General features: G+C 40.7%; 1 protein-coding gene across 3 annotated transcripts in view; it reads left to right on the forward strand.

The window, feature by feature from the left end:
- Window positions 1-13,423, forward strand: part of AMBRA1 (autophagy and beclin 1 regulator 1) — a 119,415-nt gene that overhangs the window by 13,380 nt on the left and 92,612 nt on the right. For all 3 annotated transcript variants that reach the window (XM_017742186.1, XM_017742187.1, XM_017742188.1), the window contains 2 exons: window positions 8,896-8,982; window positions 13,317-13,417. In XM_017742186.1, coding sequence (XP_017597675.1) covers window positions 8,896-8,982; window positions 13,317-13,417 — 188 coding nt within the window. The remainder of the gene's footprint in view (window positions 1-8,895; window positions 8,983-13,316; window positions 13,418-13,423) is intronic.

Consider the following 13,423-nt stretch of genomic DNA (forward strand, 5'->3'; position numbering starts at 1 on the left):
GTTGTTGTTGTTTTGGGCAGGTTTTTTTTGTGGGGTTGTTTGTTTTTTTGAGGAATACATGCATGAGGTGACTGTAGACCAAAGATCTTGAATAAACACAAATTGCTTAGAAGTTTAAAGACAGCTGACTTCAAACAGATAGCTATTTGAGGATACCATAAAACATATTCAGTTCTCAACTTTCCTACAACGAGGGAAGAAGTGTGAATAGCTTCCCTCTCTTGAAAGCCATCCTTTGTTAGGCTGTCTGTCTCCTCTGCTGTCTGCACATAGTTTCCCTGCAGCCACCTGATCCAGCTGCTGCAGGGTAGGCAGCATGTCCAGACAAGCTCACTTGACCAGGTAGAGTTGCTCCTGTTTCTTTTTTTTAATCTATGTGCCTTGAGTTCAGGTAATTGTAGAATTCTGTCTATGGGCTTATGCTCAGCTTACGATTAATGGAGGTTTGTGACGTGCTTAAACTATCTAGCTGTGATTTCTAGAGCTTGTAGTCTGGCTTCAGGTAAGTCACGTTAAAACAGTGTCTAAGTTTCAATTTGGTTTTGGCTTTTGCAAAGAAACAAGTTTTGGGCAGGCCCCCAGACCTTCTGTTTCAGGCCTGCTTGCTAATCTAAAAGCTCTCCGTAGCTTTCTTCACTGTGGGGAAGAACTGGAGATGTTGGCAGTGTAGTGTGCCTTTTTATTGTAATACGAGCCCTTAAGTTTTAGATATGCATTCACTTTACATATATTGCATGTGTGCACTCACTCTTTATGCTCTTTAGAAATTCTCACAGCATGGTGTGTCTGGGGACAAAGTGCTCTTGTCAAATTATTTGCTCCTTTTTAATCTGGGGTGGAGAAGTTGCAGTAGGGTAGCATTCATCTAATCTGTGGTCCTGGAGCAAGAGGAGAGAGGGAGACCTGTGATCTGACTCGGTAATACAACTGTAACCAAAATAGTGGTGACTTTAGATTTCTCCAGTTGAGCTGTTCTGGTCTGTTGAATAACTAACATGCATTTTAAACATTTTCCACATACATATTTAACTGATTGCACCAAATGGCTGTTTGTGTGATGATGTAAGTGACCTCCTCCCTTGCTCTTCTTGAGAGAGCACCTGCTGAAACTGAAGGCTGTAAATAAACAGGGTTCATTATCTGCCAGGAAACTGACTCATTTTTCTGCTTGAAATGCATTAGGATCAAATCATTCCCCTGTCTTCCTGAAGTGGGAAGGCGGGACAAAATGACTGAACTACCCTGCCAGTCATCTGTTGACCAGACTTTCTTCATTACTCCAGCGTGAAGAAGAGCATTTTAAAGGAATTGCTTGATTTGTGATGAGACCTCTGTTACCATAGCCTTAGAAACCTATGGTATGGCTTCTGCCCCCTCAAGAAAGACACCTCCTCTTCAGTTCCCTATGGAGAAACATGAGTCGTATGTAATTATCCCAGAAGCTGACGCAGATCTGTGTGTGGGTAAGCAGAGATTTCTGCTGGCCACAGTGTCTCTGGTGTTGGGATCTCCCGGAACAAGGTGAATTTGAAGCAGACATGCAGACGAAGGTAGGCAGAAGAGCCCTCAGAAGAGTAAAGCTGTCTGCAGGCTGAAGGAGTTCAGTGTGTTAGCTATGTTCTCACCGTGCTTTCAAACCTTACCATAACTAGAAACCCATACCCTCTAGCTGAATTTCTGGTATAATGGCATGTTGTTAAGGGTCTAGGTGGAGAAATGTGACGTCTGTCTTCAGCTCGGCTCAGGTGCCTGCCTCATCCTGAGCACTGGTGTGAAACTGCCACTGTAGAGCAATATAGCACATGCGGTGGCTTGAACTGATTTTAATTTCTTCTCTCCTCCTGTTCCTCAAGCTTTGCCCCTGAAAAATGGAAGTGCAAGATCTTTCGTTGGTTCTTTTCATGTTGGAGTTATTGCCAAAACTAATCAATGCTGCTTGCTGTAGCTGGTCTTGACCCTTTTAATATCTGTCATGGATGTGCGTTCTCTCTTGCTTGTTGAAATAATCATTTCCCAGATGCTGTATGATGAGGACCTCTCCATAATGTTCGTTCATTTTCTGTTCTGATGCATGGCCTTTTTCAGCAGGTGAACTAATAGATTAACAGTGCAGCTTTGGGTCTTCTTAAAAGAATTTGTCACTTTCTGTAAAGCCACCCACCTTCCCTGTGATGAGCTCTAGAGTTGCTGTGTAGCTTCTGTGGCATCAGGTGGTAAATGGAAATTGTAGTTCCTGGTCCAAGAGCAGAGATGCAGTAATAGCGCAATTCATTTTGTGGTATTACTTTCTCGTTAAATTGAAGTAAGTTTAAAGGGTTAACCATGTTTTCCTTGAAACTCTACTCCCCACCTTGTAATTAAGAGAACTCAATTCCCAGTGCTCATTTCTGCTGTTCAAACTCTTACCTATACTTCTTTGTTTCATGTAATTGTGCTCTTTTTCTCTGCACTCCTTCCCATCTTGGCTGAAGACCTTATGTGCTGTCTCTTTTCTGACTGAGAAATCCTTACAGTTTATTTTCTACAGGATTCTTGCCCAGAATCAGTGAAGGGGAAAAATCACTTTCTGTGATAACTTCTGCCTTATATCGGATCTGCTCCTCTGACAACTCTGCACCTCCAACTGGGAAGGATGTCTTCTCTGTCCCTACTTGTACCTTCAGCGTTAACACAAGTTCTTTCCCACAAACAGACCAAAGTGTTCTACAAAAGCTGTGTTTGGAACTTGTCTCTGATCACATATTGCATCTTTGCTTTCTTTAAAGAAAGGAAATCTTCTTGTAAAAGTTGCTCATTGTATGGAATAGCTTAAGAAAAGTGATGAAAAGGATGTCTAACAGGGTTTAGATACTCATGAGAAAGACAGCCACCAACTCTTGTTCCTCACTGAGGATGAGTTGTTTGGCACGGATGTGAACAAGGGGATGGAGGAGCTAACTCAGAACTGTAAAAGTGACTGTTGAGGTTTTAATGAGTAGTGATATTTTCAGGTTATTTATCTCTTGTAGATGGTTAGAACTATCTTAAGAAAAGCTTGATCCTTTTGTTTGACTATTTTTTCTCTCCTAATCTCTGTTTCTGACCTGTCCTAATCCAGTCTTGACGCCAGGCTAAATATGTCTAACCATAACCATGTGAAAGCTGAAACAGTCTAGAAATGTTAGCTTTGAGGTATCAGAGCAGATTATGTTAAGAACTTAATTTTAGAAATCATTTTTTCAGGCAATCTTTAGAACTGCATACTGATTGCTTTTTTATTTTAAGCTTCAATATGAAACTGGTGAAGAGCAATAGTGTTTTTCTATTTGAGAAGGGCTACAAAACTTTTATGGAAAATGAAGCTATGGAACAAAATGCTTGATGGTTTCTGCTTACGTGATTTCAATTTGCTTTTTGAAAGTAGGCAACACAATACAGATGTCTGAAATAATTTTTTCCTATTCTTCTGAGAAAAGGGAAGGGAAAAACAACCAAGCCAGTGAGATTTTTATTTAAAATAGTTTTTTAGTGCTCTATCAAGGCTATAATTGATCTCCTAGAATGAATTTGGTTTGTTAACAGTTAATAATTGAATTCAAGGTTTGAGGGAGGGTATTGGTGTTACTGGACAGCTGAAGAACATTCAGCTGTTTTCATGCTTCAGTTTTCTTGTTATCTTTAGGTTATACATTGCCTGGCTGTAAGAGGAAGATGATTGAAGGGAGTCTAGTTTTAAACTGTTGCTATTCTTTACCTTCTTGTGGGAAACCACGGGAGCACATTCACAGGGATGAGCGCTTGGGGGAACTGAGTGCTGGCTGTAAATTGGAGGGCTGAAAAAGGGATGTAATATGTAGTGTGATAATTTTCACCTCTGAATGGGCAGTATGCAAAATAGAAGTCTTCTCAGGGAAGACACAAAACCAGGGGAGGAAAGTCAGAGGCTTCCAAGAGTCGTCAATATACTTTTGCTTCAAAGGATAACTAGGAATTGCTGTTTTAAGTTTTCCTCATAGCTGAAGGCTGGCAGTAGGGGAGGAGTAGGTGTGATTGCTGTCCTTAGAGTGCTTCATTTTACTGGTTTGCCCTGGTTGTTGGTGAAGAGCAGCTTAGGAGGATGGCAGCTGACTGAACACCCTTTCGATTCTAAGGAAACTGAGCCTCAGTGCTGTTTGTTAACACCTCCCTTTTGGGTAGGGAGGAAAACCCGTCCCTCAGTGTGGCTTGGAGTAGCATTACTCAGTAATGCACCTGCTGTGACAGCAAATCTAAGACGTAGTGTAGGGATTGCGTATCCTTAGAAACTGTTACTGAAAAGTTAAATTTGCTGCAGTTAAGTATCTTCTCAAAGCCTGCTGAGATGAATCTCTGTCCCAAAAGGCTTTGGTGGTGATCCTCACCCCCGTAGGGAGAATGGGGGTATAGCCCAATGGCTGATGTGCTGTGAGAAGATGGCTTCATGACTTTTTTCCCCTCGAACTGCAGCTTCTGGCATTCAGCTTCATTCCTGAAAAATCTCCCTTTTTTGCTTGTAGTGTCCTGTATGCGTGCGTTCCTTCTCTCTCCCCTCTCTAGAAGTGTCGTGTAACTTGGAGTCTGCATCCTTTGCCCCCTTGCTAGCGATTGCTGCAGACCTGAGTTAACAGAGGAAGTGTAGAGCAGCAGTTCCAGAGCTGTTGATGTCTGACAGAAAAGGAGCCTGATCTCAATCAGAGAGTTGAGATCTCAGTGCTGCTAAACAGAGGCAATTTATATCTTATAGTAGTTTTAATAAAAAAAATAAACCCAACAAAAACTACAATCCCCCTCCTCCTAATTTAGCAAGCTGGGATAGAAGCATCTCTCAGAGTGAGCAGAGTTAATCTTCATCCTTTGCAGGAGTGACTGACAACCTGGAGGATGATAATGTGTGATTTTTTTTTTTTTCCTGGTGAGCGGGGGAAGAGAGTAGAAATTGCAGTTTCTCTACTAATTGTACTTTAGATGTCATTTGTGACAATTTCATATTGTCTAGACAGAGATAGTGGAGCAATTGCTTCCATAGAGCCTAGTGTTAGCCTGTTATATATCTGGATAGCAAAAATGGGGGATGTGGGAGAGGAGGAGGTTGCTGTAAGCTGCAGAAAGGATTCGGGAATCAAGCGTGATCTACTGAAATGTTTCAAAAGGAGATGCAAGCAATATGCATTTCTGTTCTCTCTTTTCATGCTTCTCTGTTGGAAACTTAAATGTTTAGTGGCTAGCAGTTTAGTGTAACAGGGCTGCTTCTATTCATCCATGGATTATGTTTGTCCTCCTTAGCAGCATTGCTCCCAACCTTACATTTACTGTGGTAGGATGTTGGACTACCTTACACTTCGGGTTTACTGAAAACAAATAGTCTGTGTCTCTTTTGGGATTTCTGGTGCCAGAAGTTATGGGTGTGACACATAAGACTTGGCAGAATGCAGCATGACGTACTTTAAGAGTATTTATCTGCCCCTTCCTGAGGGACAGTAGGTTACACTACCAGTGACACAGATGAGACACTTTGATGATTATAGGAGTGTATCTGTTATTGAACCCATTTGTCAGTACTAAATGCATTTGGATTTGTAACTTTGGGTCCCAAGGGCTAAGTCTAGAATAAGTCAGTTAAAAATGCATTTTATTTGTGCTTAGGACTCTGCCTCAGTACAGATATTGTTATTCTCTGGAGCATTAAGCACAGAGATGGTCTGTCTGGATCACATGAGGTTGCTTGTTGCCTTGTTTTGGATTTTTTGCCTGTTGTGTGTATTTGTATCCCTCTGTTGATTGCTCTGTGATCTGAGAGGGCACAGTTGTAGGATAATTAAGATCTACTAATCAGACTTAAAATCAGCTCTAGCTTTTAGCAGTTACTGTTAACTGAATTAATTATCTTTGTCCACATGATCTGAATGTGGCCCTAGTATGTGGCTTGTGTGCCTCATTGCGAGGTAGTGCAGGAGCTGGATTTGGTCTTGGCCGGCTTGGAAGGCTCTGCTGGAAAGGCCACCTTAACTGAGACCATTCAACTTGGACAGTGAAAGCTCAGAGAGGGTTCTGGGGAATGCATGTAACAGAATGTTTGCCATCCTGTTCCTTACAACCCTGTAACTACTGGTCTTCCATGGGAGCCTTTCTGGTGAAGATGTACCTGCTGCAGCAGCTTCTGTTGCTGCATGGGATGGAGTTGCAGGCTGTTCAGGTGGTGTCACAGGGCTGTTGAAGCCCAGAGGAAGTCTCTTTACCTGGACGCTTGGCCATCCTGTGGCTCAGGCAACTGTTGGTTGCTAGAGTAACCCATACCAGGTCTCATCTGAGCTGCCAACTACCTGCTATAGCAAGACTCTTCAAATATTTATTTCAAGGATCTGTTGCAGTGCAGTGGTGAGAGCGATGGATTCCCGAAAGTGCTGTTCCCAAGCCAAGCAGACGGTCTCTTTGCCGACCCACACCAAGTTACAGTGATGTGTGCTCTGCTTCTGCACCCTTGTGGTGTCCTCTGCTTAGCATAGATTTTGATTTCTTTCAGCATAGCTACTGGATGCTTTCTGAAGGTCAAAGTCAATGATCATCTTAGGCAGTTGCCAGTTTTTCCAAAGGCGAGAAGGCAAATATGTGTGGAGAATACCAGGAGACTTCTTTTTAACAGGGTTTGCTAGGCTGTGCAGCATGTACTGGTCATCTTCCCTTGTGGCTTTGATTTTACTGTGTCAGGTAGTGGACAGAGGCTGAAAGGCTGGGAAAGAGGGTGGGATGTGTAGGCACCAGGACTTTTGATAGGAATGAGTTTGGTGATCATTTGTGTGCACGTTATTGGAACACCATAGGCATTGCTCACATCACGAGGCAGCTGCTGTTTCTAGGGTTGTGACCCTGCCAGAATCTGCATGTTCTGGAAGCTCTTTCTCCTTGATTAAGTCCAGTGATCAGGCAGGATGTTCCAGTAGGGTGGCAGCCTTGGCATATCCAGGTTGCTTGCAAAATGCTGTTTTTGGGGCACTCTGCACAAGCAGCTTTGAAAAGCAGATTTCTAAGAAACATGTTGGTATTGCAGTGGCATTAACCTAGTCTCTGAACTCTGAGCCAGTGGTTTAGAAAGGTCCAGCTGCCTAAGCAGGTAGAATATCCTTTCTGCTGGTTTTAATCTGTCTACCTTTCCCTAGAGAGAATTAAAGCAGTATATATGTGAGGCAAGTAATAGGTATACCTGCGTACCTCACAGGTATAGGACTTCAGGTATACCTCATAAGGCTGTAGCACTGTTCATTCTGGTTTGGCTGCTTTTTGTACATACTGATATATAGTTGGAGCAGAAGGAAGGGTTTGGTAAAACAGGATTGAAGTATAACGACTTTCTGGGTAGCCAAGGGATTCATAATATCTAGCAGTATTGAAGGGTAGAGCTTTTGACTCAGTAACCCAGGAACCAGGGGAATTAATTAATCTCAAAGTTTAAGAGATTTAATAACTGTTCTTGAATAAGACAAATGGTTGCCAAACAACTTTGTGCTAGAAGGGGCAGGATTTCTTGTTTTGTCTATGGTCCCAGTGCCTTGCAGCAAGTACTGAGTTTCTCAAGCTGACAAACACTTTTCCAGCTGGCAAACTGAAGCAATCTCTCGCTGTTTTCTGTATTCTAGATCTATAATGTTAGAAGGAAGTACATTTTTTTTTTTTAATTGCTGGAAGACAGTAAAAATTTTTCTTGAGATCCTGATGGGTGGGCTGCTGCTAGGAAAAAAGATGTCTCATTTGCAATTCTACTGTCTTTATGTGGCTAGAAATGGGAAGTTGGGTGTGGATTTTATCTGGTCCTTCTTCCTGCTTCCTGTGTTGATGCTTGCTGTCCTGAGTTGCAAAGGCTAGCTGGTTATTATGAATGTGGGGCTAAGACTGAAGGATTCAAATCTTTCTCAACAGCTGTGTGTGTGAGTGACTAGAACAGATGTGGTGTTGGACCTCTTTGACTTTCAAACCACCACTATTTTCATTAAGTTACAGACTGGAAAACTGTATTTAGCAGGAGTTCTGAGGTAAAAGGATTTGAAAGGGAACTCAGTGATCTTAAAAACTTTGAGAGTTGGTTTTTCCACTTTCTGTGCCTGCCCCAAATCATCTCTCTTGTGTTAATCTAATGGCTGCAACAGGCCATGAGTCAGTCTTTAAACAGTGCTGTCCTCTGGTTTATAAGAGAAGCTAGACAGAAGTGCATGTAGAAGCTAGGGTTGAGGACATGTTCCTGCTATATACTTTTGAATCTGCTGCCTTCATGACTCAGTCTCACTTCTCATATATTCAGGCTGTCTGGCTGCATTTGCATACATTTACTTCTTGAGTGAATATTTGGTATCTCTCCCTGTGGCTGATTAAAATACAGAGGAAAAGAACTTTTTTTTTTTTTTTGGTAGCTGAAAACCTCTCTTTCAGAGCCTTGAGACTAAGATTCAAGATCTTATTGTGAATAGACACCAGTGGTGCCCTTAAAGTCCACATGCTAATGTGTGTTCTTTGTCCTCTGCTCCCTGGCCCATTCCATGTGTAGCCATCTTTGAGCAGGTAAGAATTTGGCAGATGGCCAATGCAGTGATAGTGTTTATGGACCTGACAAATTGGGATGGATTTTCTCCAGAGAAGTGACATCTACATCTTTCTCTTGGAACTTGGAAGCAGATATGGGACCACTCTTCTTCCTTACTTGAGGTGTTCTTTCTCCTGTGCCATGAGAATATAAAACTTTGAATAGCTGTGTGGTGAAAACACTTACGCCATCAGTGAGTGGTTCAGTATGTTGCAGAATTCTCTTCTCGAATGACAGAAATAGTCTTAAGAGGTTTAAGAAAGTAGATCATATATAGGAGGGATGTTCCTGAATGGTCTTTGACGTTGTAATTTGTTTTTCCTTTCTAGGAGGTTGCTGGAGTCTTCCCTCATTTCATTATCTCGCTATGATGGAGCAGGATCCCGGGAACATCCAATCTACCCAGATCCAGCCAGGTAAGATCTAAATGCAGTCTAAAGGCATTTAAGTTTTAAGTTCCATGTGCAAGAGCATAACTTCAGTATAACAGACTGAATCCTCTGTCATTGGTTCTAATATTGGGCTTATCTCCTTCTTAATGACTTGCCATGGGGACAGAGAGCAAAACAAGTGAGCAGATGCTATTAAGTCTGGGGGGAAATGAGGAAAACAGGAAGGAGTTACTGTTGAAGCAAACACATAAGAATTCCTGAAATCGTTTGGGATGGAGAACACTAGGTGGCAAACAGATCCAACAGTAAATGAGATACAGCAATATATTAAAAATCTCTTTTGAATAAAAATGAATTAAAAAACAAATAATCTATTCAGGAGAAAGAGGGAATGCAGTAAAGGCAGTTAGGAGCTGGTGTGAGCAGACAACGTGCTTGGAAGCTTGAATTGTCTCCATAAATGTATCGATACAAAAGAGAGCATAGCCAGAAGGTTATGTATACTTAACTAAGAACAAAATACTGACAATTATTTTTGAAGAGTCATGAATCATTGACATTAGACATAGAAACACCTGTAGTGCTGCTTAATCTTCAAAAGAGGTGGGAGTGTTTCAGAGGACTAGAAAAAGCAAATGTGGCAGTTATCAAAAATGGAAAGAAATTATCTTTGCAGTTTCTATTTAGTGTATTAAGAAAGCAACAGATGGGATACTGCGACCCAAAGACTCTGTCAGAAGAAATGATAGAATCGTGAACAGTAAGGAGCTTTGGAAACTTTCAAAGAATAAACCATGACAAATAAGCTTTCTTTAGACGAGTTTAGCAAAGCTATGACTGAAGAAACTCAGTAAGAGTAAAATATATCTGATTTAGCCTTTTGGGGAATCTCTTGCATAGCTGTGTGAATTGAAGGCTACTAGGATTTATCATAAGGAAGAGTACAGGAATACCACTGAAAATTAAATCTTGAGTTGCTGAAGGAGGGTTGTTTTGTGAGTTTGTGGGGGGAGGGGTTATCTTGTTATTTTCTTCATCATTAACGACAAAATCTGTATTTTTATACAGATGAGACTCTTAAGTACAAGTTCTGAAATAAAAGGCTGTGTTGCAAACTGGCCAGATGGCATAATTGGTAAATAATTCCTTGTTAACTGTCTCTGTAGATAAAGCCTTGTAGAGGTGAAATCTTATATTGGTTTTTTTTCCATTTATCATGAAGAAAGTTGTTTTGTAAAGATAATTCAAAGGTTTGGAATGATGTAAACAAAATTGTAGTGAAGTGAAAGTATGGTGGAGTGTTCTGCCTATATGTAAGTTCCTTTGGAAACCAACCTAGGTGACTGCTGAAGGTCTTGGCAACTGCATATCAGAACTACTGATAAATGTAAAAGCTTCTAAATGGCAGTTGGTTAAATGACAGGTAAAGGGATTGATTTACTTGGAAAGATGAAAATTATATTCTACAAATATTCATTTAAAGCTCTTGCTGCATTCAGGTTAATTTATGAGCGCCAAAAGCTGCTGTATTGCTGGAAGTGCACCATTCCTTGTTTCTGGAATGCCTTGTCCAAAGCAGGCAGATTGATAGAGCAGAGATTTTAAGAACTGATTCCAGCTCTCTGGGAGCTGCCTTTTAAAAAAGAAAAGGAGGGCCTGCCTAGGTATCTGAGTTCTTTTTTTTGCCAGATGTCTGCTATGATGAAGCTCAATAAAATGTATGAAAAGGGAACAGTGCCTGAGACATTTCCTAGCATAAGGAGCATTGTCAAAAATAGTTTTCTACTTGAAGCCATTTTAGAACTGATACAGTGCTCTTCATGTGACCGTTCAAGTGGTTTTTAGGTTGTGGTAGAAGCTCCAGTGGCTTGAGTTTATAAGGAGCTTTGGAAGAAAAGTCCAGTTTTGAAACTCTTCTAAGAGAGTTCCAGTAAATATCACTGTCCTTTTCAGAGGATGAGATTCATAGATGCATAAACAGTACCAGCTGGAAGTTTGAGTGGGATAGGATTAGAGTCTTCCTCTATAAACCTTACTGGTGTGCTGGGCTAGTAGGATATTTTTAACTGTCCCTTTAACTTGTTAGAAATTTGAAAAGTGATTAAAAGGAGTGTTACTGCATTTTGAAGGGTTTTTTGTAGCATCATAAGTTCCAAATGTAAACTTGTGTCTTTGAGGAGTTAAATAACAAGGTGGAGAAGTGAAACAAAGGTGAAATAAACACATCTATATATATAAATAAACATCTGTATATGTCTTAGTGTGTTTGTGTTTTAAATATATAATAAAAATATATACCTCCTTAAGACCAAGCTCTCTCCAATGGAGTATTTTTTTAAAGACTACATAAACTACATGATCTGAAAAATTTATTTTTGAGAGCATGTGTATGTGTTAGTTTTGTTCCTGCATTTACTGTCTGTAATGGTGCTGTATTTGAATAACCCAGGTCAGCAGTGAGGCAGGGAGAATATTTTTTGAAGTTCCCTGAGATCTAGAATGAATAGTCTAATGTAGACTGCAGTGGTATTTCTCAGTGGCCTTGCTGAACTTCTCTAAAGTCAGCTTGGCTGTTCTGTCATTCTCCACAGTTTCAATATGTACTGAGCTCAGAAAATAATCTGCAGAAGAATCAAATAAAGCTGTCATCAAAGAACACCTATAGTAATGTTTTTTAAATAGAAATACTCAGTAAGAGTTATGTATGCTCCCAGGCTGCATATATAAGGCATCACAGCGTGTTCATTGGATATATCTCTAGAAAAAAATCTAAGCGGTTAGATTTACACTTTTCTCTCTGTGTATCAGGCTTAAGCTTCTTGTGTTGTCTTTTGAGACCTTTTTCACAGTCTATCCAGTGTACACACCATGTGCTGTCAGGAAGCTGAATCTGGCATCTTGTCATCGGTTATGGCCAGTCTTTATTGCCTACTCTTTCTTCTAACAAGCATCACCAGGTTTTTTCTTCTCGTGTCCTGCATAATTTTAGAGGACTGCTAAACTCATTCTTCATATTCTTCTGTAATATTCTCCCTAGGTGTGATGCTAGGAAAAAGAAAAGTTTCAGTGGTTACACTGCTGGACTGCTGAGACCACTGTTTGTGTTTTCCAGTGTTTGCCTTGTCCATGTTCCTCTTTTTTCTCTCTCTACATATTATGCTGTAGATTTATTTTTAGGCATGCACAAATGCTTTGGCTTATGGAAAAGCCCAGAGAAGAGAACAGCTCCTCATTTATGACTGCACATCTGTAATACCTTGCTTTTTGTACTTGGCCTATTAAGTCTTATGGGGAGTAGAGAGAAGTGATGTGTTAGTCCAGCAAAGCCTTCTTCTTTATGTAAGCATGAGCAGGTGTAACTCATTAAACAGTGCATAAAACATTCTGGAGGAATCAAGCAGAGTGTGCCATTCCTCTTACCCTTTTGATGCTTATTGGCTTAAGTTTTTACCCCCCTGAATGTGTTGTCTGTCTCCTGAACTTGTCCTCCGCCCAAGTTAGAATTCACATCTAACCAAATAAGGCTAATGAAATGATAAATGAAGCATCTGAGCTGTCTGGATTTTAACACTGAGTAACTGTGTCACAGAAAGCATGTGCGAGGAGCTGTGGATATGCACAGGGTAGGAAAAGGGAGTATGTGTTTACCTGTCTCAAGGGAGTAATACTGGTGTGTGATAGCTCATGCAAACAAATGCTAGGTTATGCATGAGAGAGAATTAAGAGTTAATTGCAGAGGAAAGGTTTCCTTTCAGTGGGATGCAAGGCTTTTAAAGCTCCACTTAACATATATCTAGTGGATCTGTTGAAATTGCCACTGTATAAAATCCCTATAATTTAGATTACAAAGTTATTAAAGCTGTGAAACCTTTTTTCTCCTGCTTGATATTCCGTGGTACTCCATAAGTACCATCAAAACAACAGCACCTTCCTTCAATGTTTATTTGAACGGTGCTGCTGTTTGGCATTGCAGGCAGAGTTCACATTGGGACTGGGCTTGGTTCTTAGAAGTGGTGCTTGATGGGCTTACTTGAGTGAACTGGTAATAAATGAATCAGTGAGCTCCAGAGAGTCCTGAGAAGCCAATTTCTCTGTGTTGTCGATGAGCTTTTTGTCTGTAGGTACTTGTATGGTGCTTCTGTTTGCAAAGGGGATCATGTGGGAGTATAGTGTATAAAGGGAAAATTACTTCTCCTTGCTTTCTTTATTTACTCTATCTTACTCATGGATAAAATGCAAGCAGTCAGTTTTCTGATAGGATGTTACTGCCCTGGCACTTGGAGTTCAAAAGGAAAAATAGGACTGGCTGTCATTCTATACTTATGTAATGAGTATTTATGTATCTTTTTCTTGCTCAGGTTGTCTCCTGCTGCATATTATGCTCAGAGGATGATCCAGTATCTTTCCCGGAGGGACAGTATTCGACAACGCTCTATGCGGTATCAGCAAAACCGTCTCCGCTCTT

The sequence above is a fragment of the Corvus brachyrhynchos genome, unplaced genomic scaffold, assembly GCF_000691975.1.
Source record: "Corvus brachyrhynchos isolate BGI_N302 unplaced genomic scaffold, ASM69197v1 scaffold115, whole genome shotgun sequence".
Classification (NCBI taxonomy): domain Eukaryota; kingdom Metazoa; phylum Chordata; class Aves; order Passeriformes; family Corvidae; genus Corvus; species Corvus brachyrhynchos.